The 26,549-nt window shown below is 36.7% G+C and overlaps 1 protein-coding gene across 5 annotated transcripts in view; it reads left to right on the forward strand.

The window, feature by feature from the left end:
• Nucleotides 1–26,549, forward strand: part of PTPN3 (protein tyrosine phosphatase non-receptor type 3) — a 137,241-nt gene that overhangs the window by 38,012 nt on the left and 72,680 nt on the right. For 3 of the 5 annotated variants that reach the window (XM_074824858.1, XM_074824877.1, XM_074824867.1), the window contains 7 exons: nucleotides 4,567–4,674; nucleotides 4,832–4,889; nucleotides 5,970–6,048; nucleotides 7,479–7,523; nucleotides 8,433–8,485; nucleotides 18,398–18,518; nucleotides 22,815–22,902. In XM_074824858.1, coding sequence (XP_074680959.1) covers nucleotides 4,567–4,674; nucleotides 4,832–4,889; nucleotides 5,970–6,048; nucleotides 7,479–7,523; nucleotides 8,433–8,485; nucleotides 18,398–18,518; nucleotides 22,815–22,902 — 552 coding nt within the window. Of the gene's footprint in view, nucleotides 1–4,566; nucleotides 4,675–4,831; nucleotides 4,890–5,969; nucleotides 6,049–7,478; nucleotides 7,524–8,432; nucleotides 8,486–16,119; nucleotides 16,234–18,397; nucleotides 18,519–22,814; nucleotides 22,903–26,549 lie in introns of those variants that run through there. The other 2 variants (XM_074824886.1, XM_074824895.1) reach the window with 2 other exon arrangements.

The raw sequence follows: 26,549 nt of genomic DNA on the forward strand, positions 1-26,549 counted from the left end.
GATGCTGGCTACTTGCAGTCAAAAGTGGGAAGTTCCAGTCAGGCAGGCATAGAAAGTACAGCTAGGATGCTCTGCAAAAGTCTGGACCTAAAGAAAGAAGAGACCGGTCTGTTTATTCTACCTAAACAAAATCTTGCATGCTCTGAATAAGAGCATCAGGTGAGTAAATAAATTCCAGGAAGAGAAGAGGACAGTTAGCAGAAGAGCAAATAAATTAACTGTGTGGAAAATTAGTGTGGAAGTTAGAAGTTAGCACTTTGTTCAACCTTATAGGCGTATTGGGACCAAAGGACACAGACTGTTTGGTGGTGGATGACTGTTACAGGCTAAATTAGGAAAGGATGACCTCAAACAGCACATGAGGGGCAATGGGTATTGTGTCTGAAGTGAGACTGAATTTGCAAAAGCTTAGGTGGTGCTTAACTGTGAGGTTATCGTTGCCAGAAAGTGGGATAAAAGCTTTTGCAGAGGAGAGGGACAGGTAGATGTGCTATATGTTGCACTGTCCTCTTAAAGTGTCACTTTGTACCACTTACCTGTAGAAAATGATAAACTTGAGAAGGATTGCTTGCATATTTACCCCTCCACTCCAAAGAACTAGCAGTCCTTACTCATGTTTATGCAGTTCTTAGGACAGTGGCTCTTGAACTCCCCAGCTTCTAGGCAGTCTTGACATAAAAAATAGTGAAGGGGTTCTTTCTTTTCAAAATCACGTAGCTTACTAGAAATTAAACTTGACTAATCTAAATTATAACAGGAAATCATTGTGACACAGGCAGAATGTAATAGGTGTTAGTTATGACTGCTTTAAATATTAATTTTTGGCCTATCCAACATAAAGGTGAAATATATTTCAAGGCAGATTTAAATGGAGGTGAATGGTGTGTGGTTATGAGGTGGTTGATGAAAAACTTAACAGTTCAGAATCAGGATTGGTAGATGTCAGGAAGGTGAAATAAATGGAGATTTCTTTTCAGGGTGGAGACACGCAAACCTCTTAGAAATGTCTTTTTAGTAGGAAAAACTTGAAAATTTTTAAGATTATCTTAAGAGCTTGTGTTATTGTAACAGAATAGGATAGTGTGGAAAATGCATCATTTGTTTTACCTCATTGTAGAAAAGCAAGAGCTTTATTAAGAATATCTTAACTACTTGCTGTAATGGTTGTCAGGGTTAAGAAGAACTTGGTTCTAATGACCACTTTAGCTGAGCGGTGTTGATATTGTTTTGCCTTCTTCCTATGGCTGAGGGAGAGAGAATATGATGTATTGTAAAGCACTTGACATGCTGTAGTATAGAGGACACTGTGGCTATGGACTGTGTTGGAATGGATGTCAAAATTCAAAAGCGGTGATGTGACATGCTTAGCCTGCCTCACTTTACACCTAGATCTCAAAACTGTTTATATGCAAAATAGATTGAAGATTGCACAGCATGAGCCATGTAGTAGCTTTATTTTTAGGTGTATAGGCTGAAAAATAATTCAGGTGTTTAAGACAAAGCCAAATAAATATAGATTTTCTTGAGGAAAAATAATAAAAACCTTCAGCTTTGGGAATTTTAACAAGTGAAGAAGACGTTAACAATTTAAATTCCATTTTGTACTTAGCTTAGATTTCTGGAGTGGGTACCTTGATCTAGGCACTGTGGAAGAAGTTTTGTGCTTTTAATACCAGAGAGCAAGAACTGGAGCTACAGAAAAGTAGTGTTGGAAATTGCTTTTGATAGGAAATGTGAAGAGGAGGAAGAGAAGGAAATAGTAGATACGTGGGTGGAAGAGACTGGTGTTGCCTGAGCAGCTGGGTTTAGGGTTGGGAGACCCATGGGAATATTGCAAAGAGAATTGTGACTGCTGTGCAAGAATATTGTAGTAGGGAGCTTATTTCCTTATTTACAGGGAAGTGGTAAGAAGGCTTAGCAATTCATGTGTGTCGGGGAGAGGTGGGGGATGCAACTGGGAGAGCGCAGGGAGACAGAAGGTGAAGGCATCTGAATTGGCATGAAGGACCAGAAGCATGAAAAATGAGAAGGGAATTAGGAGATAATGCTTGCAAAGAAAGGAGACTGAAGCAAGTCAGAAGTGTCAAAATTCAGAGAGAAAATCAGCAGAAGAATCTGCTTTCTGTGGTCTTCTGCCCCATTTGTAACGAAACCTGAGATGCCTGAACACTTTTTTTTTAATAAAGTGTATGTCTTACCCCCTGTTATTGCTACTTCTGGTCACAACAGTTGCTCATTTAGCTTGTATCAGGAGTATGCACCATAGATGTGCAATTACACTTCTAAGTTGTGCAGATGTCATGTGATGTCCCTTGAAAGTGTTTTAACATTCTGCTTATAAAAACACAACCCTGGGGAAACGAATATGATAGGTAGAGTAAGGCAGTGCTAAAGATGAATGTATTCACATCAGGAAATGCCCATTATTTCAGAGGATTAAGGCGGCATCTGCTGTTTTCATAGAGCCCTCTTGTGTACATATATGGATTATCTCTGATAGCAAGTATCAGTCTTCATAGCAGAGCCCACGTCATTGATGGTGCTGGACAGAACTGCCTGACAGATGCATGGCACTGTGGCGATGTGTGGTCCTTACCTGTCACTGAGATTCCAGTTTCTAAGCTGGATCTAGGTCTACACTATTTCAGAAAAAAAAATGGGTTTGATCTGTGCTGTGGTTTGAATATCCCAAGGAACAGTAGCCTGTCCAAAAGGAGGGAGTAGGAATGTGCAGCTGGAGGGGACAGAGCCGCTGCTTTTGATGGCTGCACAGATTTACAGTTTTGAGTGGACTTGCAAGACCTCAGATGTTTCTTGTGAAAGTTAAGTAAGATGGGAGACTGTTGGAGGGGAAAGAGTAGTCTCATACATAAGACAGTTGAGTGTTGCCTACATAGTTTTCTTTGTATGTGACTTTGCTCCAGAAAAATGGGCACAGCTTTTCACAGGAGGCCAATAGTTGGCTGTTACCTTACCTTGCATCTGGAGACTGATGTAGCATTCAAATCACAAATGAGCTACTAGGAGTTCTGCTCTAGCAATAGGAAGAGTTGGATAATATCATCCCATCCTCCAAAATAAGGTAGCCAGATGAGTATCTTTTTGCTTGGATCTGTGTTGTTCTTTTCCCATCTTTTAAATAGGAAGAATTCTTTTATGAGATAGAGGAAGACTATGGAATATATTACTATGTAAAGCACTCATTACAACAGTGTGGTACCCTGTTTAAAAAAAAAAAGATAAGTCTGTCTTCTGAACAAGACTTGAGTGTTGTATAATAAACAAGGTCTAGACAAAGAACTGAATATGATATTGAGTTCTTAGCTTATTAAGTGAGGACTCTTATGCACGCAGTAAGACTGGGGCCATCCACAAAAATGTGGTCACTATCATGTTTATACATTGTCATTTGTTTCAAGAGATTAAGAAATTAAGAAATTTGTTTAAGAAATCAGAACTTGATTAAAATGGGACTTAATTTTTAGGAAATTTGTTTCAGAACAAAGTGCTTGTCTTTTGCACTCTAAATAATTTTCCTCTGGTAGATTTTTTTTTTGTATGTGTGCAGTTTGTTTCTACTTTTAAGAGTGAGATTTGGAAGATGATATGAAAAATTAGTTTGCTAGAATTTTTTGAATAGACAAGATATCAAACAAATAGCATGATTTTTGTTCTGTCCAGCAATTTTGCATATGAAAATCTAGACCTAAAATGCCATAGAGGTTTGCAAGCTATTTATTACATATTAGCATGTTTAGGATTGTAATCTTGTTGAGGGGTTTTGTTTGTTTCTTCTTGTGGTTGGTTTTTTTAATAGAATTGGTTTACAGTGTTCTTTGGCAGAAGTTGGTTAATCTGCTCTCCCTAGTGCCATGGCATGGAGATACTTCTTTGGTTTGGGGAAAATTATACCATGCTTATGCTTCTGGATCTCTGCTGCCTGTGTAATTCCCTGTTGCACCGGTTCTTCTGGGATACCTGTTTTGAGGGACATCTAGGCAGAAAGTGGGGTGGCTGAATGGCAGCTGAGCATGTGGAGGCTGAGGGGCAGGTGGGAGTTCAGGTTGAAGTACAGAATCTTATGGCTGGAGAACAGCATCTTTCTACTTTTTTTACCCCATCCTAAATGTGTACTGACTTTGCCTTTTGACAGCTGATACGGAAAGAGTGCGCTGCTTTTGTGGTGACAGCAGGGGCTAGAGCAGCCCCATGTGGCCATAAGCCATCCTTGCAGGCTACAGCTGCGGAGGGCGGCATTGCTCCTTAAAGACTGTGGTCAAGGGAGGAGTTGTCTGCTTAAAAGTAAATTGCTGGACCGACCTCAAGGACTTTGAGTTCATGTCAATTCATATTATGAGATTTCACATGGCTAACGTATTTTGGAAAGAAAGCCTCTTTAAAGAAAAAAAAAACTTTTATCAAAGTTCTTATTGCTGAGAAATTTTGAACCAATGACTTAGCAGTTATTTTTAGTCATGAGTTACATTTGTTTAAAAACAGATTTATTTCAATTAATTGTATCTTAAGTGTTGCAGAGTTTAACTTCTAAAGTTTTCTTGTTTTCAGAAACAAGACACTGGACAGATTTTGTTGGATATGACCTATAACCAGTTTGGTGTGACAGAGAAGGAATATTTTGGTTTACAGCAAAATGAAACTTCAGTAGATTCACCTGTAAGTATAGTAAATAATAAATGTGTGTGCATGTATATGTGTGTATACATATATACACACATATATGCATACACTTGTATGTATACACACATACATGCACACACATACACATAAGTAAACAGTATTTATTTGTAAATATTTTTAATCCATCTAATAGTTTTTCATTTCACAGCGATGGCTTGAACCAAACAAACCTATTAGAAAGCAGTTAAAAGGTAAGACTTGTTTTTAATATCTTGATTGTAACTGTAGTCCTGCTTTTCTGTGTCCTTATGACTAGAATAAATACAGTTCTTGTAAATTAGTGCATACAGATGGTAGATTATCTTTAAGAGCAAGTCTTACCTCTTCCCGACTTTTCAGAAGAGCTTTCTACTTCTCTTACTGCTACCTGAGTGCTTGTAAGACCTGGTAGGTCACTAACTTTGCTGTAATAGCATCTAAACCTGGCTTCTGAACAGTGTTGGACATCATGGCCATGAAAGCAGTACTCATATCATGGTGCCACTGAGTTCCTCCTGATACAGAAGATAAAGAAGAGGGGTTTTGATTGAGGGAAGTGGAGCCAGTTTAATGTATAGGTTCTGGCAATTTCTTGTCTCAAGTAGAATAAGGAAAAATAAAAAAACACCTAGGCTTGTTTTTATTAAAAACCAAACAAACCGAAAACCAACACCACACGGTTCCAAGTGCATGTGTTGCTCTAGTATGTCTTGTTTATAAACAGCTTTGGGCAACATGGCATGCTTACCAAGAAGGACAAACTGGCCAGTGTGACCCTGTCAAATAGCAGTTTAGGAGGACTGAGTGACACTGTCCCAATTTGTGCTGTGAAACTTGAGCTATGTTTTTCAGCTCTTATTTCTACCATATGCTGTAGATTGTGTATTAATTGAAATAAAAATACATGAAGTTAATATGGTGAACTTCTGCTAATTTCTTGTATTTATATGTAGGATAGAATTGAGCACTATCCCGATTGAGATGCTTTAAATCTATTTGCTGCTTTTTTCTAATACCTAAGAGACAAAAATAACTAAATAATGTAATTTCTGTAAAGTATCATATACAAAGTACTTTAAATGAAAGCATCACAATATTTGAGAGTATTTTCTTCTCATAGTTGGTATTGGGGGATCAGGAGAGATTTCTCGTGGTTTCTTTTAGTTTCGTGAGAAAAACGCATGAGATTTCTATGTGGTTGTTCATGGTTTTTTTCTATAAATATAGAAATAAAAACCTTTGGCTCTTTTTTTTTAAACAAAGAATTGATTTGCTCTTCTAAAATATTGCAGGAGGTTTTCCCTGCACCCTTCGTTTTCGTGTAAGGTTTTTTATACCTGATCCTAACACACTTCAGCAAGAACAAACCAGGTAACTTCTGTTTGATGTATACTTCCATGAACTAAGAATGTGTAAAGCCCTCCTTTCCCAACTCCACATCTTGGCAAACTATGCTTTATTAGGTTGATAACTGTATAACTCTGTGTTAAATGTGTTTGGAATTGACAGCTTGATGGGATGCTCGTAATGGTTTCTGCTATATGCAACCTGCAACTCCAAAATACAGCCAGAGTATAAGCTAGTATAAAGATGGTAGTTGATTTATTTGCACCTTGGATTCCTGTGGGTTTTGAGCTCTTCATTGCTTGAAGTATTGCCTATTGCCTTTTTTCTCCTTTTCTAATCCCTTAATCAGATGCAATGATGAAAAAAGAGGAAAGTTCAGTGATAAAACTGCATGCCCTAAGTCTACGTTAGAAGCTTTGTATCAACACTGAGTCAGTTTTGAACATGTGTAGTAAACTTAATGCTGAGGGTGTGGGAGGGTGGTGTTTATTTTGTTTTGGGAAGAACAGATAGCAGTTCTTGTTTTCTATTTTGCCCATTACTTGTAACATGCAAAGATCTATAATGCTTCAGTTTATAGCAGACCTTTAAAGGTTTATTTTTTAAACTGTCTTTGAGTTTTTGGGGTGGGTGGGCTACATGAATTATAAGTGATTTTCAATTAACTTGTCACAAGGCTTTAATTGAATACTTGTTTTGTTCAGTGCACATGAACTTGGAATTTAAAATTCACAGGCACCTATTAATCTGGCATTTTTGTAACATTTTTGTAACATTTTCATTGTTTGTTAATTTCAGTGACTTCAGAATATAAATAGTACAGTTTGTTAAATGATATTCTTGTAGAAAACTTAGCTATTGACCTGGTTTTGGTACTTGCTAATCATGCAGTTGTAAGCCATCCTGCATTTTTAAACTGAAATTTTAAAGACCTGCTCTTTATGGCTCTTCACATCCCAACTCTCCAGTATCGCTATGAATTCACATTGTCAACCACACTAATAAGAGCAAGACTGAACTGCTCTTGGAGAATTAAGGGTTTTTTGTTAGCATATGCTACTTGAGAAATGTCTCTTGCTTGTTGAGTAGTTTCAAGATAGACTATCACAGTTTGGGGTTGGGTTTTTTGTGTTGTGGGGTTTTTTTTTACATCCAAGGTGAATATTCCTGGGAGAAAGAAAACCCAGTTCTGTAATGGTTTGGTTTTTGTAGTGTTCGTTGTGGCATTAATGTTGCGGTCCTGGAGTTGTAGTACAGAATACCAAAGATCTTTAAAACTGTTGTGAGAGTGTGAGGGTGTATAACTGCATATTTGCAAATGCCACTAAGCTTTATTCATCTGTTTGTATACCTTGCCAGGAAATCTAATAAAATAAAACTAATACATGTAACCATTTAAACCATACCTTTTAAATGTGAAAATAAATGTTTGCTTTCCAAAAAATCTTTTCTAGGCACTTATTCTTCCTGCAGTTGAAGACTGATATTGTGGAAGGAAGGTAAGAAGAATAATCTTCAATTTCTTTAGAATTGTTTTTAAAAATAAAATTTAAAAACTTTTCTGAGGATATTGTTACTATAAAAATGTATCTTGTGAAATATTGCTTTAAAACAAAATCAAATTGCTAGGAAACATTACAAATTTTCACATAGTTCACTTAAGAACAGTGTAGAAGTCTGTTCCAAATGAGCTGTAGGAGACGTTGTGTGTCTGCAGGTACAATGTCAGCCTGAGACATCCTTATGCAAGGCATGGTGTGCTGGGCCTGGTATTCCAAGTGGGGGACCCACTATGTAGTGCAGTAATCAGGAGGGAGTGGCAAAGGGCATTTTATGCTATCATTTCTCATGATTTCAGGGTTATATGCCCTATATGGTGGGCACATACCCCGTGGTTATTTTGTCTGAGATTCCTGTGTGTCTGTACATTTAAAAAATAGGAAAAAGGTGGTCTGAGTATTTGCTGCCAAATGTAAATTGTCTTCAGGTGTTGGCTTTCTTGTTCTATGGAGTCAGTTTCGGTCATGAAATCAGAACTGTCTTTGCTTGGCATTTGGCTAATTTTACTGTTTGTGTCTAGTTTTAAATACACCAGACTGCAGCTATTAAAATAATGTCCAGAGGCCCATAAAAATCCCTGCTCCTTTTTGCTTTCCCAAGTAAGCATCCAGCAAGAATATGCGCATGTCATTTTAGACTAATTATTTACATTCACTTAAGAAGGTGTTATGCAGCAGCTAGCTTTTAATGTCCAGTCCTACTGTGCTCTGACAAACTTCGTAAGAAAAAAAATCAGATGCTCTTTGAAGATAAATGAGTCTTCACATACTGAACTAATTGCAGAAACATTGTTAACAATACATTTATACAGTCTATGTCTAGATAAAAATATTGTCCCCTCTTTCCAGGTTGTCATGCCCCATTAGTTCTGCTGTTGTCCTGGCATCATATGCAGTACAATGTAAGTAATAGCCAATCATTATTTTGTTAATAAATGTATTTCACCAACTACCTTCTCTGCTGTTCGGCACGGAAAAATAAGGGAAGATTCCTTTTCTTATCTATTTGTGTGGAATATTCAAAATGCTGCAGGTGATGATTTGTAAAGAAGGTACAGGTTATTAAAGCAGCCTTCAGACAGTCTAAATAGAAAAAGCGTACTTGCTAGGTTTGTCAAAAAAAAGTTGATACGAGAATAACATTGTTCTTGTTTATGTGTTTTTGTACTGCTGACAAAAAAGGCAGGTTTTCATTGTCATTGGAAATAAAATAATGAAACTTACTGTGTGTTACAATAGCTACGGGAAAGCGTTCCAGGGAAATAAGAGATCATCTAGAGACCAGTTAAGGGGAAGGTAAACTCATGATTCTGAAGCTTCAATGCTCTTATGTAATGTTTTTTCAGGGAATTTAATTCGTTAGGTATGTAAAACTGTTTGGCACTGTGCAGTACATTTAAGGTGATTCTACATACAAGAACTTACATCCTTCTCATCTGCTTGCTACTGGCAAAAAGAAATTCTAAGGGTGGTACTGGAAAAATAGCTTCTGTAGGAATGGAGGCTGATCCTATGCCCTACAGGCATCCTAAACAGGTAGTGAAAAACAGCTGGAGGAAGACCTTTCTCATTAAACAAACAAAACAGGTTGAGGGTTTAGTGGACTTTGTATATTTGTAAAAATGATTGTCGGGGAAAGTATACTAAAATAGTTGTGTAATTATTTGGCTGATGTACATTTATTCCATTTCTTGATGGAAAGTCTAGCAAGGTCCGCAGAAATGATTGAGGTAATTTTTGCTTGAAATAAGGATGAAATTAAATAATTAAAATATAGTTTTCAAAGGAGAAAATGATAAACTGTGGTATCTGTGAAAATCCCAAGTGGCTATGAAACATTCATTTTTATGTTTAAGTATATTATATGTTGTGCCCTTTTATTAAAAGTAACTTTAATCACATTCAAGCTTAGTAAGAATGGTTGAAACCAGAACAGGTTTCCCATAGTGGGCATGAGTCCCAGTTTTGTTGCCAAAGGAAATGCGTCCCTGCTCCTGTATCCCTGGGGCACAGTAGGGCACTTAGAGGCTGAAATGCTCTGAACCTTTTGTATTGCTAAATGCAGTGTTGCTGACCCAATTGTGCTAAGGAACAAAATTGTAACGGTACACTGAAGAATGCAAATATTTTGTCACAAAGTCAGGCTTAACATGATTTTAAAAATTAATTATGCCCCAGGTAGTGTACCCTAAATCCCAAAGTAATTCTTGTTTCCCCTTCAGTTTTATGAGCATTTCCTTTCTAGTGCTTTGGATACCTACAGTTATTTGTACTAAAGGAGAATGATAGGTCAGTGAAGACTGTGGAAGAATGCTAGTGTGTTTTAATCTTTCTCTTTCCCAGTGGATTCTGGAATTTCCCATGCAGCTATTAGCCTGGTTTTCCTAACTCTTGATAGTGCTATTATTACCGGTTGTTTTTTTTTTGTTTGTTTGTTTTTTTTTATTTAAAAAACACCTTTCCTTTTTACTAACTGATGGCCTTTCTGTTGCTGTTTGTATGATACCTATATTTATTCTCTGCATTGGCAAAGAATGAAACACTTACTAGAAAGACATTTAAAAAAAAAAAAAGCTTTTGTTTTGCTACCAAGTTGTTGCCTGAAGATGATGTTATGGGAAAGACCTTCTGAAATCTGTGTGTGTATAGGTCTCCTTATCTAGTCATGTTTGCTAGGATTCTTGTTGGCTTAAATTGTTTTAAATAGTTTTCTTATGGTGTTTTAATTTTTGATCATATTTATTAAGGAGTTCTTGGATATGAGGTATCTGCTTATTAAAAAGCCACTGTCTGAAGTTGCCATGGTTTGGTTCTACCTGAGCTGTTCCTTATTGCTGCCACTTCTTGGTAGTTTTCAAGCAGCTCTCTGCTTCTGTAACTTCCCTTGTATGCAGAAGGGGGAATCAGCGTTGTCTGAGAACCTTATGGTTATTTGTTTAAAAGGTGGAGCCATTGACACTGGCAGGAGGGCTAAGGCAGATGTCCTTCATTGTGCATGAAGTCTGATGGTTTGATATTTCTGCTCTTGCTTTTTAACTATAGTTTTCACATGCAGAAGTTGTATGGTCGACCTTTACGGGCTTTGCCTGAGTTTTGCAAAGGTGGTGATGTCTGTTATGCTGCTGGAGTTCTGCTTCTCTGTATTGCCCTTTGCACAAGTGTTTTGGTACAGCACTGTGGTTCTGAAATAGAGCTCTGACAGGTTACTCTGCACCCTGTGTTGTCTGGTGGTGCTGTATTACAGGGGAATACAAGTGGGTGTGAATACTGTGTCTAAATAGCATGTGACTAAACTTGATTACAAATACAGTTCAGACACTTGAAGAAAAAGTTGTTAGTTTATTATCAGTAAACGTGCTTTATGACAGAAGTGATCAGTGGATTTTGAAATCCTTTTTTAAGGAGAACTTATTAAGGTGCATTTCAAATAATTTTGAAATCGTTAAATCTGAAGGCTACTCTCATGCTGAAAAAACAATCTAATGATAAATTGTGCATCTTGTTTTCTGCTACTGTAAAATGGGAATGATTTACAGTCTATAAAGTTAAGGGACCTATGCAGTGTGTGTATCACTTTTTTATTTAAAATGTCACAAAGCTGACTTAGCACCACTTGTTTTCTATCACTTTATGTAGTAAGTTCCTGTTTCCAGAACAGTATCTAAATGACTAACTATTGGTATGTAAGAAGTCTCATGGGTTTGGTGGGAATATGCTCTTATGCGCGTAAATCCTCTGCTGGGTTGGGACTTGAATCTAAAGCACAGCAACAAAGACAACAAAAGATGTTATGAATACTTCTTAGCTTTCTTTTTCCTGAGTAGCAGTTGCTCGGTGATTCATTATGACCAAGGTCTTTCTTTTACCTCCTGTGATACTGTTCCCCTCTCAGCTCTGCTTTGAGAATCAGGAGGTTTCTCTAGCATGCTGCTATCTTCGGGAGTTTGTTCAGGAAGGGGTTGAATGGTTACTTGGGATTCAAATGGGCTTTTAACATCTTCTAAGAAAAGGAAGGCTGGTAAGGGTGAGGATTCGAGGAAAGCTGAGCTTAGTGTGCAAGTCCCTCAGGAACTAGGCATAAGAGAGTTTGTCAGAATTTTGGGAATGCCAGAAGGCTGAGACCCCAGAAGAGAAGGTTGGCTGTAAGATTTAGAGGAGCATCAACAGCAGCTCCCCAGTGAGAGCTGCACCATGTAATTCCCCCATCAACTTTCATCTTGCCAGACTCTTCTAACTTGCCCCTTTCTCATTGTATAGAAATTTAATTGAAACCTCAGTCTTGCTAATATATGGAGATCTGCCTCTCTTCATAGCCAACATTTGGGTATTTTTCTCTGTGTGTTCTCCCTGCCTATGCATTTTTGAAGTGAAATAGTGCTCAGAAAGATATCATGTAAGCCGAGAGATTTGCTCAAAGGTCAGTCAGGTTCCTGCTACTCTTCAGGGCACCTGTAGCCCTTATGCCTCAGAATCGAAATCAGACTGGATGAACAAAGAGAACTTTGACCTGAATTTCCAGTGTTTGAAATTATTTACCAGATGTGTTGGGCAGTCTGAGGATTGTGTGCATGTCCCATCTGTTTTCTCAAGCCTGCAGCAATGCTGTTCAGTCACAGGTACTTTTTATCATGCCTTACAGTACCTGTCATCAGCAGTACCAGAGTGTTATCTGTGTGATGGTGATGAAACTCCCAATACAAGAATCTGCTTGGAAAGATTAATTGAAATACATGCCCATTTTATTCCACATGGTTCACTGTGGTATAGATTACTGCTCTTGAGCTTGCTAGCATCTGTTTGTACAACAGCTCTTCTAAGACTGCCCAAATAGTTTATATGCAGCAGCTCTCCAGCTGTTTTGGCCTGTTTTCCCTTAATTATATTTTACAGTTGTGCTAGGCATTATAGAGGCCACTTTAGGAGATCATTACTTCAAGTACTGTTTGTCTGATGCTCTTCTACTATGCCACAAATAATTTTTTGAATTTGTAACACTTCAGAACAAAGTACAATGTTGTAATCTCTGGAGTGGAGAATCCCAGATTGGGATATTGGCCAGTGCGGTAGCTGAATGAGCTGACTTTCTACAGTGCCTCGTAGACTTGGTACTATTCTTCTGTATTTTTAAGGTGGATGAACCTGTTAAATATTTTTATGTAACATAACTAAAAAGGGGAAAAAAACCCCAGTTACCCAAGGTCAAGGTCCATGTAGTACAGTATAATACTCATGATAATGAGTAGTGAATGCTGAGAGACAGCACATGTGACAGAAGGTCTCAGTAATTTTAAGATGTATTAGTTCTGCAAAACCTCTTAATGTTTTGGACGTACTGATAACTATTCGCCTAAGTCTTTTATCCCCGTACTTTTTCAAAATGAGTACTATTTGTACTTTGGATTATGCTTTGCTTTTCTCAATACTTCTGATTGTGATTGTATGGTTTCTGAAGTATATGTTGTATTTGAGATGCAGAAATAGCAACTCAGTGTAACTTAATTTCTAATTTGTTTCTTCCTTTTCCTTGTGCTGTTTTGTTGTTGTTTAACTGTGGCTGGGTTTTGAGCTGCTGGTTTTTAATTATTTTTTTTAATAAAAGATATTACAATGACTCATTTTTCATTCTGCAGTGGTAATAGATAACTTGGAGGCAGCCATTGTGGATGTATAGTTGTCATTTTTTTCTATAAATGTTCCTTTTTTTATTAATGCCTAATTTCTCATTCTGTCTCATCACAAAGTGACCAGCTGTCATAAGTGATCATAAGCAGCTATTTACAGTCATCTCTAGATTGAACCTTTTTTTAAGGGCTCTTGAGCCTGAAGCATTATTTCCTTTTACCAATCAGGTTAGTTTTATCCACGTGATAGCTAATTCTACTTGTACAGTAGGGACATCACACTTGCTTACTCAGTGGTTTGAGTGGTTTAGCGTTCATGCTCTCATCCTTATTTGGGTACAGGTTCCGCTTGTTGAAACACCTTTCCTTCTCTCAACATCCACTCATGAGAGTTTTGGTTGTTTTTGGAGTGTATCTCTAATAATTTTCAGTATGGTGCCTTGAATCTCTACATCTACATGGATTTTACTCATTTCACTGCTTCATTTTAGTATCTCTTTAATAAGTGTCTACATTTTTATGTTGGTTCTTTGAAACTGAATTCTGATGTAGTGGATTATTTTCTGATTCCAGAAACATTTTCATACCTTAATACTTTGTATTTACTGTTGAGCAACAGTAACTGCTGTAATTTATGCTATGCAGTGCATTATCTTTCTTTTCCCTATTTGTGCCAAGAAGCAATCACTTTTTTTGCTCCTTGATAAAAGTTAAATTAGTTACATAACTTGTATGCCAGACTTGACCCATTGGTTATTTTCTGTTCCACTGGGTACCTGATCTGCTTATGTAATTATCCTTTTTTAAAAACAGGCAACGCAGTTCACTTTTGTGCTTTGTTCATGTCACCTAAAATATTCAGCCCTGCAAAAAGTTACGAATTCAATGTGAAGCGACTTGGATTTTTTTCTTGTACACTTCTTGGATCTTTAGAAAGTTGATATTAAACCTGTTCTCAAAACTTGTAGGCATTCTGTTGGACCAAATTGTCCATATTGTCTATAACTGATTTCCCATCATGCTTAGCCAATGAACTGTTGATCCATTTGCCTTCTGACATCTGTAGTTACTTGGAATGTCCATATACAGAAATAGGTTCTGGTGCTATAACTTTGGATGCCACTTTTTTTTTAATCATTTACAAGGGAACTCTGTAGAATTGGAGACCAACTTGTCTTCTGTACGTTGAAGGATATCACATAGATGGGAAGTAGAAGTCAGTCACCCTTTAAGTTATACAAAGTTAAAGTCTTATCTTTTCTACTATTATGTTTTCTGAGGCTGCCTGTGGAAATTGGGCCAGATTGAAATGGTGGTATTTTGGTACTGTTAGCATTCAAAATAATTATCTTGGTCATGTAGCAGAAAGCTTGGATGTCAAAAATAACTTCATGTGAGTAAGAACCACAGGTAAATTTATGTTGGAAGGGGCTTCTTCAAAGTCAGATCGGGTTGCTCAGGGCCTTTCTAGTTCAGTTTTGAATTTCTAATTCTGAAATTTCTGCTGTCTGTCATCCTTCTGCTTTGCAACTCAAAGAACAGTCTGGGTCTGTCTTTATTGCAGCCTTCCTTTGGAGTAGTGGAAGACAGAAATGAGATCAGTGCTGCCTTAACCTAATATATAAGCCAACTGACCAATGGTTTCTTGGAAGAAACTACTGAATAAATGAAGCCTTAATAATTACTGTAAGAGTTGTTGGCATCAATGGCTTTTTTTGCTTCCATATGTGTCAGCTGTTCTCTCTACAAAGCTATTTTTTTCTCTTTTTTTCTTTTTTTTTTTTTTTTTTTAGTTTTTCCTCCTTAATGCAGCTATATGTCTGGTACTCGAGCTTCTCTTTCTAGGGAAGATGCATGTGTACCCATAGAACTCCTACTGAAATCTATCAGCGCCACACAAATACACTTGTTCCTGGTCTTCCCTTCCTCTGTATCTGAATCATATGAAAATGTGTAAATTTTTTTTCATTTTAATTAGCTCTGTCCTTTGATGCCTTCCTGCACAAAAGTCTTTCTGCTGCCAGGAGAAAGAGATGAGAAAATATAGGCATCACATTGTTCTAACTGAACAAATGCTTTTTACAAAGTCTGAAGATGGCTTGTTTAGGCTTCAGTAAGGCATAGGCAGTTTATATCCTGTGTAAACATATATGATCTCAGGATTTTTATTTGTTTTTCAAGCATTTCTAAATTCCTGCTGTATTGAGAGCTTGCACAACTACTGTTTTGGTAGGGTCAACATGGGACTTCATACATGGAAAATTATTCTGTGACTACTTGGCTATTGCACTGTTCTTTATGAAGAGTTAGAAAATAAATGTCCTCTTTTTATTGAATATGGCCTTCTAGTTGAATGGTCCATCATGTTCCCCTCTTTAAACCCTTTCATATTAGATATAGAATTCTAAAATGTAAGAATCTATTAGTCAAATAACTCTTTTTAATTTCTCCTCTTGGTTTCATTTTCTTTCATTTTATTCCATATTCTTTCCAAGCTATAATGAATTAAAGAGCAGCAGTTGGCTAGAATGGAGAAAGGTGAAAATATGCTTTTTTTTTTACTGTAACTTTATCCTCACTGAGTTGTATCTGCTGGATCATGTGATCAGAGCAGAAGCTATGTCAGGAGAAACTCAGATTAGAAATAGGTCTTTAATATTTCCTGTGCTTTTGCTCTCTTCTGGAGAAATCCAGTAAAGAGGTAGAAACCTCATGGGTTTTCCTTCCAACTGAGGTCTTGATATACCCTAACATTTTTTTTCCTACTTGGATAATTAAATCCTGCAAAAGATCATTAGTCTTCCATGATGTCTGCTAATCAGCATTTATAGTTTCTCTTCAACCATGACAGTTGGCTGGGGAGTTGGCAAAGCAAGTAGTACTCTAAACTACTCCCCTTGTTGACATGACCTCAGGTAGCTAGGAGGAAGAGGAAAAAAGACCAGAGCAACCTCCATATTTGGAAGATGAGCAAGAAGACTCTACCTCATAATGCATGAAGGAACACCAGTTGCCCTCTTTTAGAGAAGGTAAAACTACAGTAAAAATACTTTTACCTAATGCAAATAAAATTGAAGCGGACAATCGTATTGTCTTATTTCTGGCAATCTAGTCTCTTCCCATTGACAAGAATGTAATTCAAGCTAGCTGCAACAAATTCTAAAAAAACCCCTATGTTTCACAGAATGGATGGGTTGTGTTAATGGCTAATAAAGGAAAAAGTCTTCAATCAACTACGGTCATCTTTGAAACTGTATGTTTTATTTTTACGCTGTTATTAACATACCTACTTTGTTTTATTTTTTGTTTTTATTGTTATTGTCTTATCCTTAGTCTTGGCAGAGAGTTGGACTTTTGTTAATATAGATGTTCTTAAAAATTATTTCAGTTTCTTGTAATACTTCTGGATCTTCTGTCTCATTTTTTTGTTTTGTTTTCTTCAGAAATATATTATTTGACAGGAGTGTTCAAATGTGTTTTGGTTCTAATGGTAAATATTTCGTCTTTTGCCAGCCATTTGGCTAACTAATTTAAAATTCAGGCTACCTTTAAAAAGAAAGGGCTAAACATTGCAGGAATGTCTGCCTTCAGAATAAATTACTTACTGTTTATCATTCCACACTGGTTTTATTTAAATATTTTCCTTGATGCTGACAATTAGGTATGCAACTGTATGAGCTTTTGACCTCATTTGTCTGGGAATTGTTTTGTATCACAGTGGTTCTGTTTTCTAGGCCATAGAAATCATGCTTTTTGAATACGTAAGTGAATATTTTTGAATATTAGTTATCCCCTGCATTACAGATAACCTAGTTATTGTAGCTGTAAGTTATTTCTGAACTCCACGACTTCCCCTCACCCTCTCAACCTGAATCATTTAAATCACTCTTTTATACTTTGCATTTTCTGGAAAATAATGGTAATAGTATTGTTCCTAAAATTATGCTCCTTAACTTTGAGTTAGTTGAGGGGCTTTCTGTGCTGAATTGTTTGCAGTCTATACAAGTACTTTCTTTTGTGTTAATTTACAACTCATACAAATAACTTCTGGGAAGCTTTAATGCTTTGTAATAACTATTTCATGCTCTTTAGGGAAAAAGTAGATTAGTACAGGTTCTAATGATTTACTTAAACATACCATCATTTTTTGGATTTAATCTCTTCAACTATTTAATGAAAACACAGATTTCATTAAATATGGGGTGTGAATTACTTGCTTAATTGAAATTAGGTAAATTTGTGGCAAATAGGCAAGTACTTTATTTGAAGCAACCTCCCTGCTGCCCCAAACCTTGCATCTTTATAACACGTAAAAGGTTTTTGTGCATGTGTTCCAGGATATAAACTTATGTTGACCTAACTTTTAAAGAAAACTTGCATAGACTGAGGCTGTAAATTCATGGTCATTTATATTTTCATTTGTTTTCAGATATACCACCAACTGTGGAGAAGAATTAGCTTTTGTGTAGTAACTATTTTAAAATATCTACTAATTAGTATCCTTTTTGAAGGGACAAAGTTTTAGGGAATTTATTTTATTTTTTAGTTTATTTGACTATAAGCATATATTTACTTTTGATAGCAGCTTGGTAATGTTATGTGTAAATCAGCAGTTATTTCTCATGCTTTGTTAAGTAACTCATGTTCAGCTGAGGCAAGATTAACAATTGAATTGTTAGAACAGAGCCACAGTTGGTGGTTTGAACAATTTTTACCTGACAGTGTGAATAGTAGATGCTTTCTAAGTGACAAATCTTGTTGAAGACTGCTAATATGTTATAGTCACGTAAATGTGTATCAAATTGATTTTATTTGCTGTCTCTTACTGAAGCAATTTGGTTTCCTCTAATGTTACAGTACTGCACGTCTATGCCGACGTGGCATGTAATGCCTGTCTGGTGGTGTTACAGCCTGTGATGCAGAAGAGGGGCTATATAAATAACTAAATAAAGTACTGAGTCATTCAGTGCCTGAGATTATAGTAATGGTAAGCGTACTTTGTAAAAAAATATCTTTCTTCACTGATGTCATACAATTCCCTGTGTTCAACACTGCTTGTCTGTTGGGAAGTAATTTAGTAATTCCTGCATTTCCCCGTATGTGTACATGTTTTAATGAGGAGAAGGAATTCCTTCCAGATAATAATGAATTAACTATGAAAACTTTGTGTATATGTTTCTTGTTTCCTAACAGCACAACTTGGAGACTATAATGCTTCAGTACATCCTTCAGGATATCTGTCAAATTACAACTTTATACCAGAGCAGAACAAAGATTTTCTTACCAAAGTAGAATCGCTACATGAGCAACACAGGTAACATTATCTTTTAGTTCTCTCTCACCTCTTGAGTTTTTAAAAAGAAAAAAGATGCCAAAAGGAAGACTCAAGTTCTTGATAGCTTCAGTACAACAAACAGTTTTAATTCGTATAGCTTCTATTAAGTGAAATATTTGGTTTTATCATGTAGGTGCTAGATTAATCATATTCAGAGTATGATGCCAATGTGTTAAAATGTTTAAATAAATTTCTAGCTATAACAACCAGTAGATCAGTTAGCATTATACGTTATTAATGGCAATCATCTAGAATGCTGTACTAGATGTTTGAGGGGTTTTTTGGATCAAGGACATTTGACCTTTTTTCAAATCCTATATATTTTTTGTCTGAGGAAAAAAAAAAAAATTAAACACTTCAATTAACATTGTGCTTTCTCTCCACTCTCCTGAGTGTAATATAAAGGCTACAACAGATTATTCTAGTCAGTCTGCTGCTAATTACTCCTTCTGACCCTGTCGATTTTCTCTTGTAAGACTGCAGCTTTAGAATTAGTGGTGTTGATCAGGTGCTTGCAAGCTGAATGCAAATATGCCAACCTAAGAAATTGTCTGTGAGCATCTGAGCAGATGAAATCCGAATATCTATGGACCTCTCTCTGTCTGTATCTTTATTGCAGCCAATCTGGTTCTCCCCTTTCCTAGTTTCTTTGATTTAAACTGTGAAACATCTCCATTTTCATCTCTCCTGATATTCCTCGACTTCTTTGTAATCTTTCAGGACTCTCGCCTCTCCCTCTTGTTTCTTTACTGCTAGTGGGTGTACTGCGTAGTTCTGAACTTCATGTGTGCTGCCTAGCAGTCCAGAACATGCACGTTGCTTTGTCATTTATGGGGAAAAAGATAGATAACCACTGAACTCTAACTGCAACCATTCCCTCTGTTAAGTACTAACCTGGACTGCTTTCCTAGCAGTTCATGTTCAGGAACACAGCCGCTGAGGCCTCTACCCTTTCCAAATTAATTTGCAGTTTCCCATAGGTTCAGAAGTTTTTAGAGGGAGACTTGTAGACAGGCATAAATAAATCTGCTTGTTTTTAGGTAGCAATAATCTTGGAGACCACTGAGGGAACATTCTGAAGAGTCTTGAGGCGGTTGGGTTGAGCTCATGTATTTAGGATGATTGCATCCAGAGAAATAAGCCTGGTTGTGTCCTGCAGAGGAAAGACTAGAAGTTACCATTGGTCCAGCCAAAGGTGTGGTGGAGTCTGTTGGGAAGACTCCTTTCTTTTCTGGGTCCTTTCAGTGAAACTGATGCTTTCATTGAGTGTTTTTGGTAGAGTGAAGCCTTGATGACTGAGAAGTTTAACTGCTGTATTTGAATTCTCTTAAGTAGTGGTAGTTGAAGTTCTGAGTAAAAATAATTGAGTAGACTGGACTGGGAAAAATGTTTGTTTATTAACACCTTTTTTGAAACTTAGCTCTTCAGGCCTATTTGTTTTGGAGTGCAGTGAGAGGCAGATAAATTACTGAATATCCTGGCAGTATTTCTTGCATCCTTCTTTGGCATTCATAGCGAATACTTACGTCTGAGACATGGTTTTGACTAGATCAGTGCCAGTAACATATTTGACAAGAATGATTCTGGTGTTCAGCAGGCCTTCTGAGAAGGAAAGACAGAAAGGGAACATTTATCTTCTTTGAGTTTGAGGAGAACAGCGTTGTTTTGGAATGAGATTTCTGCTGATCTGGAGTAAATAGTATTTGCTGTAGACCATACGGGATATCTGTGAATTATTATCCCTTTTAAATTGGCATTCTCAGATTACAGGATTGCAAAGACAGCCCTATAAACATTTGTCCTTTTTCGTTCTTTAGTGTCTATCCTTTGGGAAGCTTTCACAAAAGGAAAATTAAATGGCTGAAATTGCTGAAACATGATACAGACTTGAGAAGCCATGTCTTGTATGTTGTAGTACAGAACTACTGTCTTCTATGTAGTACATAGAAGTAATTCTATGTACATGTTCATATTGGACACTATTTATTGGAGAGTAAGTAGCTGTTGAGAAAGCAACTGTTGTCATATTGAACAGGTATAACTTCAGAAATTTTCTGTGTTCATCCCTAAATCCATAGGGGGATTTTTCTGTGTGTAGTTTGTTCTAACAAGGTTTTCTTACTGTTTTTTGCTTAGTACATAAGCAGCCTGAGGTCTTAGGATGTAGATATTATCTAAATTGGTAACGGTTTCGTAGTGCTTGCTAGATCCAGACATCAGTTTGAGGAGAAGGATGCATTTGAAACTTCATACAATGCTTATATTCCAGATTATGTTTGTTAGCCCTTGGGTGTCAACAGCTATAAAAATTGGAAAGAGACACCAAGACTGGTTTCCTCTTGCCTGTTTAACTTGCCGACTAACTACCACCTGCTTAGAGACCTCAGGGTTTCATTTCATCTCTAATTGAGTAGAGGTGTAACATCAACAAGAAAAGAAACTAAGTCTGTGCTGAGATACTTTTTTTTTTCTTGTTGGCCCTTTGAGACAGAAGGCTTGATTGGTCTGGTGTAGATGGTGTATGCAAATTGAGAAATAAAATTTGCAGGTGTATCTTGTTTGGTATGCAACAGACATTCCCCATCTTTCTGAGCAAAGTTCTTGATCAAAATTTAAAAGTGAAAATCACGTGCTCTTGCAAACATATTCAGCATCCTGTTGTAGAATAAAATGGCCATTTTGTGGTTTTTTTCTCTACCTTTCTGACACAGTGAAAGAGATAAGGTCTACTAATGTTTTTCAAAATCAAGGTGACAGTAGTCACTGTAGGTGTAGATCTGAGTAAGCAGTTTCTCAGGATTGTGACAAACAGCTCTTTTTTTGTCTTTGCTCTTTTTTTCCAATATTGTGACATCCTCAAGCCACACTGGCAGTGGCTTTCCAGTTCAAGGTAACTTTCAGTTTCATGGAGTATATTGTATATATAGGAAATATATATGTAATATTTCCTAGATGGCTGTTTCATGGCATAGTATTTTGATGGCCTGGAATTTAAAATGATGGATATTAATTGGAAGTAATAGATGTCCACCTTGTGAGGTAAAGCCCCTTTTAAAAATTGTAATTACTGACTTCTGTGGAATGTCTTTGTATCTGGAGTTCTTAGCATAACACAGTGTATGTCAGCTTTTTATAGGTTGTATTTGCATTTGGTTAGTGTAGTTTTATGCATGTCGTTTTGGAAGCTCACCTAGCAAAGAGTTGTTTTTACCTGCATTTAGTTGCAGATATGATAGGATGACATCAGATGTCTTTTCTACTTATATATGTGTAGATATTAACACGCATCCCTCAGCTTCTCTTTTTACAGTTACTCAAACACACCGTAGTGCCTGAATCACTGATCTGTGTTGTGAGACCAGCATCACTGTGGGCACAGCACAATGTCAGTAGCCTAAAGCAGATTCCAGATTAGAGCTGCCTCTGGTCTGATTGGTTCTTGACTGGTCCTGCAATTTATTGGAAGGGGCTACTTTCATTGTCATGCCTAAAGGAATCTTGTTTAGACCACGTTGCATTCCTCTCAGATCAATAAATACTAGACTGCATGGGAGAACCACCTAGGTAGGGATTACTATTGGATTCTTTGGTTTTTAAAACTCCTAGTGGATTCCATGTCACTCTTCCATGAAGATACATAATCTGTTTATTTGAGGTGTGGGGATTTTAAGTTTTTGTCTCTGGGGAAAAAAAAAGTCTCAGAATCATAGAAGCTTTCTAGAAGACCAGAAGATAGAATCCATCTAAGTATGGCAGCACATTTCACATCTAGCATCATGAGAGAAAAGTATTTTAGGATTTACAGATTGTAGATAAACTCAGATGGCTTTTCCTTGGTGAGTTTCATCACTAACTTATTTAATCTGTTTTCTCCCCCTTATTTTTTTAGCACATTACTGCTTCTAATCTTTCTTTTAAATTGATTCCTTCTGAGAGACTATGCAATATAGAATATTTACAGATACAGCTTCTTGTTATAAAGGAAGCTTTTCTGGTGGATTTGTTTCCTCGTTCCTTTAAACAAAACAGATACAAATGATTTTTCTAAAAAGAACCGGTCCAGAATGGCTAAGGTAATAACATTGTGTATAATTTGCTCTGTTTTTGAGAGGAATTTAGGAGGGCCTTCACCAGTGTTGAGCTCATGGCACTAGTTAATGAGGTTGATTTGTCAGACTTGGGGCTGTGGGATTCTTCTGGTTTTCTGCATTTGGAATAAATATCATGTCTTTTATTTTTGACTATGGTCCACATTTTTTTTTTTTTCCTCTTTAGTGGCCTCAAGCAATCTGAAGCAGAGTCCTGCTACATAAATATAGCACGAACACTTGAATTCTATGGAGTGGAATTGCACAGTGGTAGAGTATGTTTACATTGTGATTTTTCACTTAGAAAAAAAAAATATGTGCCTTTTTAATGTGAACTTAATAGCAGTAAAAACAGTAGCATTTAAGTATTGACTTTATCATGTGTTGTTTTTTTAAATTTTATTTTATTTTAAGAGTTTGGTAATTTTTCAATAATTTCTGTATAACATAGGTGCTGGAATTTCAACCAAATAAGCTAGATCTCAAAAGAGTAACAATATATTTTTAAGATAAATTGTTTCAATACTGCAATATATTTTACTTAATAATTTTACTAAAGTTTATGTATGCTTTAGCATGAATGAAAATGAATGCTCTTTAGCGCTGTGATGTAGTTGGCAGCTGTTTTAAGCATTTACTTTCTTTGAATTTCTAACACAGTGTTAAAAATACAGATTTTTATTTTTTTTATTGCTGTGTTCCCTGACTCCAGGCTAAATCAAAACAGTATATAACTGCGTGGAAGACAACCACTAAAAATGTATTTAAAGTCTTTCAGATACAGGGTGTGCACTGATAAGAAACATGTCCCAGTATTTCAGTGACTACTGGGATTTAATTGTTTGATTACGTTACCTGTCTGAGATGAATCCCCAAAATACTTTTATTGCATCCTAGTGTGCAAGTTACCATTTGTGCTTTCATGTAATAGCAAATCATTTTTGGCATAAAGCTTGTAGTATAAAAACTTAATGAAATGTAGTGCAGATGATTGATTTCCTAAATGAAGATGACAACTGTTTTCCTAACATTTTTCTGAGATTTGTTAATAATCCTGACACTGAGAATTTTAATGAAAAAGTCATCGATTTCTGTAATGATGGAAGGGATAGAAAAGGCAATTTTCTTCTTTTGGGATGATGTTTTCTTCTGTCTTTTCTTTATGCTACCATAAATGCGTGTTGCATTAGATTTCTAAGATTTCCAGAAGTACTCCTGCATAAAGCCACTGCAATTACTTTCATATTCATGAAATACAGTGCTCAAACAGTAGAGGCCTTTTTTAAGGATGAGGAAAAGTACAAAGGAAAGGAAATAATTGAAGTGATCAAAATATGAACTGCCTATGGTCATACCATCTGATATGAGTATCAGGAGAGGCAATTGTTATGTGACAACTGTTCAAGGTGATCATATATCTTAGTTCACCTGCATTGGTTGTGGGTAAGTAATCTAGCATATGTGAACAAATTTCTTACTTCTTTTGTCTTCTGACAATGTAAAAACCTTCCCAATTTTTACTAAGGTGATTACCTTTAAACAGTAAATGGGCATCTTATTAAATATGACTTTATCTAGGTTTATTGTTTGTCATTGGGTCATCTGTCATCTTTCTCCTGTATTGAAGAAGCCTTTATTGTCACACTTGAGCATTCCCTATATGCACTTAACTTGATTGGTCTATGCCTTTTAACTTCTGTTATAGCCTAGTATTTTGATAGGCCAACTTAAGTTCCAAGACTTTCACTATGAGGCTATTCTCTTAATATTCGTGGGATGCTGTTTCTGGAAGTTCTTCAATTTCTACCATCCTTCCTGAGTTGTAGGCCACTGAACTACATGGAGGATGGCAGTAGCGGTCACCAGTGCAAAGTAGTGAGGATAGTTTATAGTGGGTTCAGACATTTTCAACTAAATGAAATTTAATTGCTGTGTACTGTGCTGCTGTATCTGAGTAGGAACACCTTCTGGAGACATCTGCTTAAACAGTGTGGGGTGTGTCCCGTCCCCCCCCCCCCCCATTGCATTGTTTCGTATTTAATGACCCGGCGTTCACAGGTGGTCAGAATTATTAGTCATGAGCCCCTACTCTGCCTGACACCAAACTATGATCTGAATCAAAGTCCAGATTTGAATCAAAGCCTTCTCTATTCCAAGCTAAGATGCAGAACATGATGCAGAACATGTTGCTACTGTTTCAGTCCAAATTAATATTTTTACCACAATTCAGTTTTTTGAGGGCTGAAAATATTTGAAGTGATCTGTTTTTTTCTAGCACTTGAACTGAACATCTAGACAATTAGAAGCTGCTAGGAAGGAAATAGAAAGCAAAATAGAAACTGTAATGCCACACTTTATATCTGCATTTTGATATAATTTGAATGTTGAGTTTTGTTCTTCCTCCGCCTTCCTTATCTCAAAGTGGGTAATGGAATAAGAAAAGTACAGAGAAGGGTAACAGTCATGAATGTTTTAGGGAAAAGCCTTCTATGGAAGGTGAACAGCATGTAGAATGTAAATAACGAACTTTTTTTTTTTTTGCTTTGGTAGTAAAAGATTTTAAGGATCTTCAGTCTCCGTAGAAAGAGACAGATTTAAGCAAAAGGAACTCTTTCCATATGACTGCAACTGAACTGTGGGGATTACTGCTATTGTAATGGATGACCAAGGTGAAATAGGTATCAAGAGCAGTTAGGCAGTTCAGTGGAAGAGTGATTCACTGGAATCCATTAAACATACAAAAAGCTTCTGATCCAGGAAATCCTCTAGATGCAAATCACCAGAAGCTGAGAAGGGGCATTATTAGTGGAGATGTGATTGGTTGTCTCTGGAGTTTTGCACTTCCAAAACATCGGTTATAAGTCGTTGTTTGGACTGAATGCCATGAGGCAAACCTTTCAGCCAACACGTTATCATTGATTATGCTCCCTAAGGCCCATAAGAAAAGTAACAGCACTGGGTTGTATCAGAGTGGACATTCTTGGCATTGTCTTATGGTAGATAGTCTTCTATTTGCTGAGTGCATTGCCTATACTGAAGCAGTCCTGCAGAAGAATACGCCTCAACATTTGGTCTCATCTGGTAGCCCATGCTGGCTATAAATGACACTTTTCTGAAGTTTGAAACAGTCTATTTCTGAAGTTTTGTAGTGAAGGTTATATCCCTCCCCCCAAATATGCTGCTGCTTCACAGAGGCTACCATGTTATACCCCACACTTGACAGAGAAGTTTGTCATGCCTCCTGATATCCTCCCACCACCTAGTACTGCTCTTAAATCTCCCCTCCAGTTTTGTCAGATCCTAGTGCTTCAAACAGATCTAGCAGGGACTAGTTAAACTGTGGCTTTTCAAAAGGCTGTAACTCTCTGGATCCTTACGATTCAGCTCTTTGCTGCTAAAATAGTCTTAGTTGTTCTAGGTTGTGAATGGTAGAGGAACCAGGTAACACCTTGTTTTTATGCTAATGGCTAAAAGAAGCTAATGCTTCTGTATTGGTGATTGAGAGTGGGATACTTTTGGATAATGTTTCTTGAAGAACAGATGAATATCTAGTTCCCTTAATTTTACTGTTTTATGATACAAAGTTAAATATTTTTCAGAAGTCGAGTGTGAGCTTTCTTTTTAGCAACTTGCTAAACATGAAACTTCCATTAGTGAATTAATCTGAGCTCATTTTTCATCTGCAAAGACTTCTGCTTTTCTCTAAGGATAAATCTGAACTGCTAAAATTGTGATAGTCAAAAATGAAATAGTGTTAAGAAACTCGGGAGAGTGAATTCAATATTGAATTCACAGTATTGAGATTTCTTGAATTTCTAATCTCCTTTTGACTCTGGACCACTATCTCATCTGCTCAATAATTAGTCTGATGTTAACTCATCTTTCATTTTTACTCAGAGAGACAAAGATAGGAAATTCGTAG

This window comes from Strix aluco, chromosome 1 (assembly GCF_031877795.1).
Source record: "Strix aluco isolate bStrAlu1 chromosome 1, bStrAlu1.hap1, whole genome shotgun sequence".
Lineage (NCBI taxonomy): Eukaryota > Metazoa > Chordata > Aves > Strigiformes > Strigidae > Strix > Strix aluco.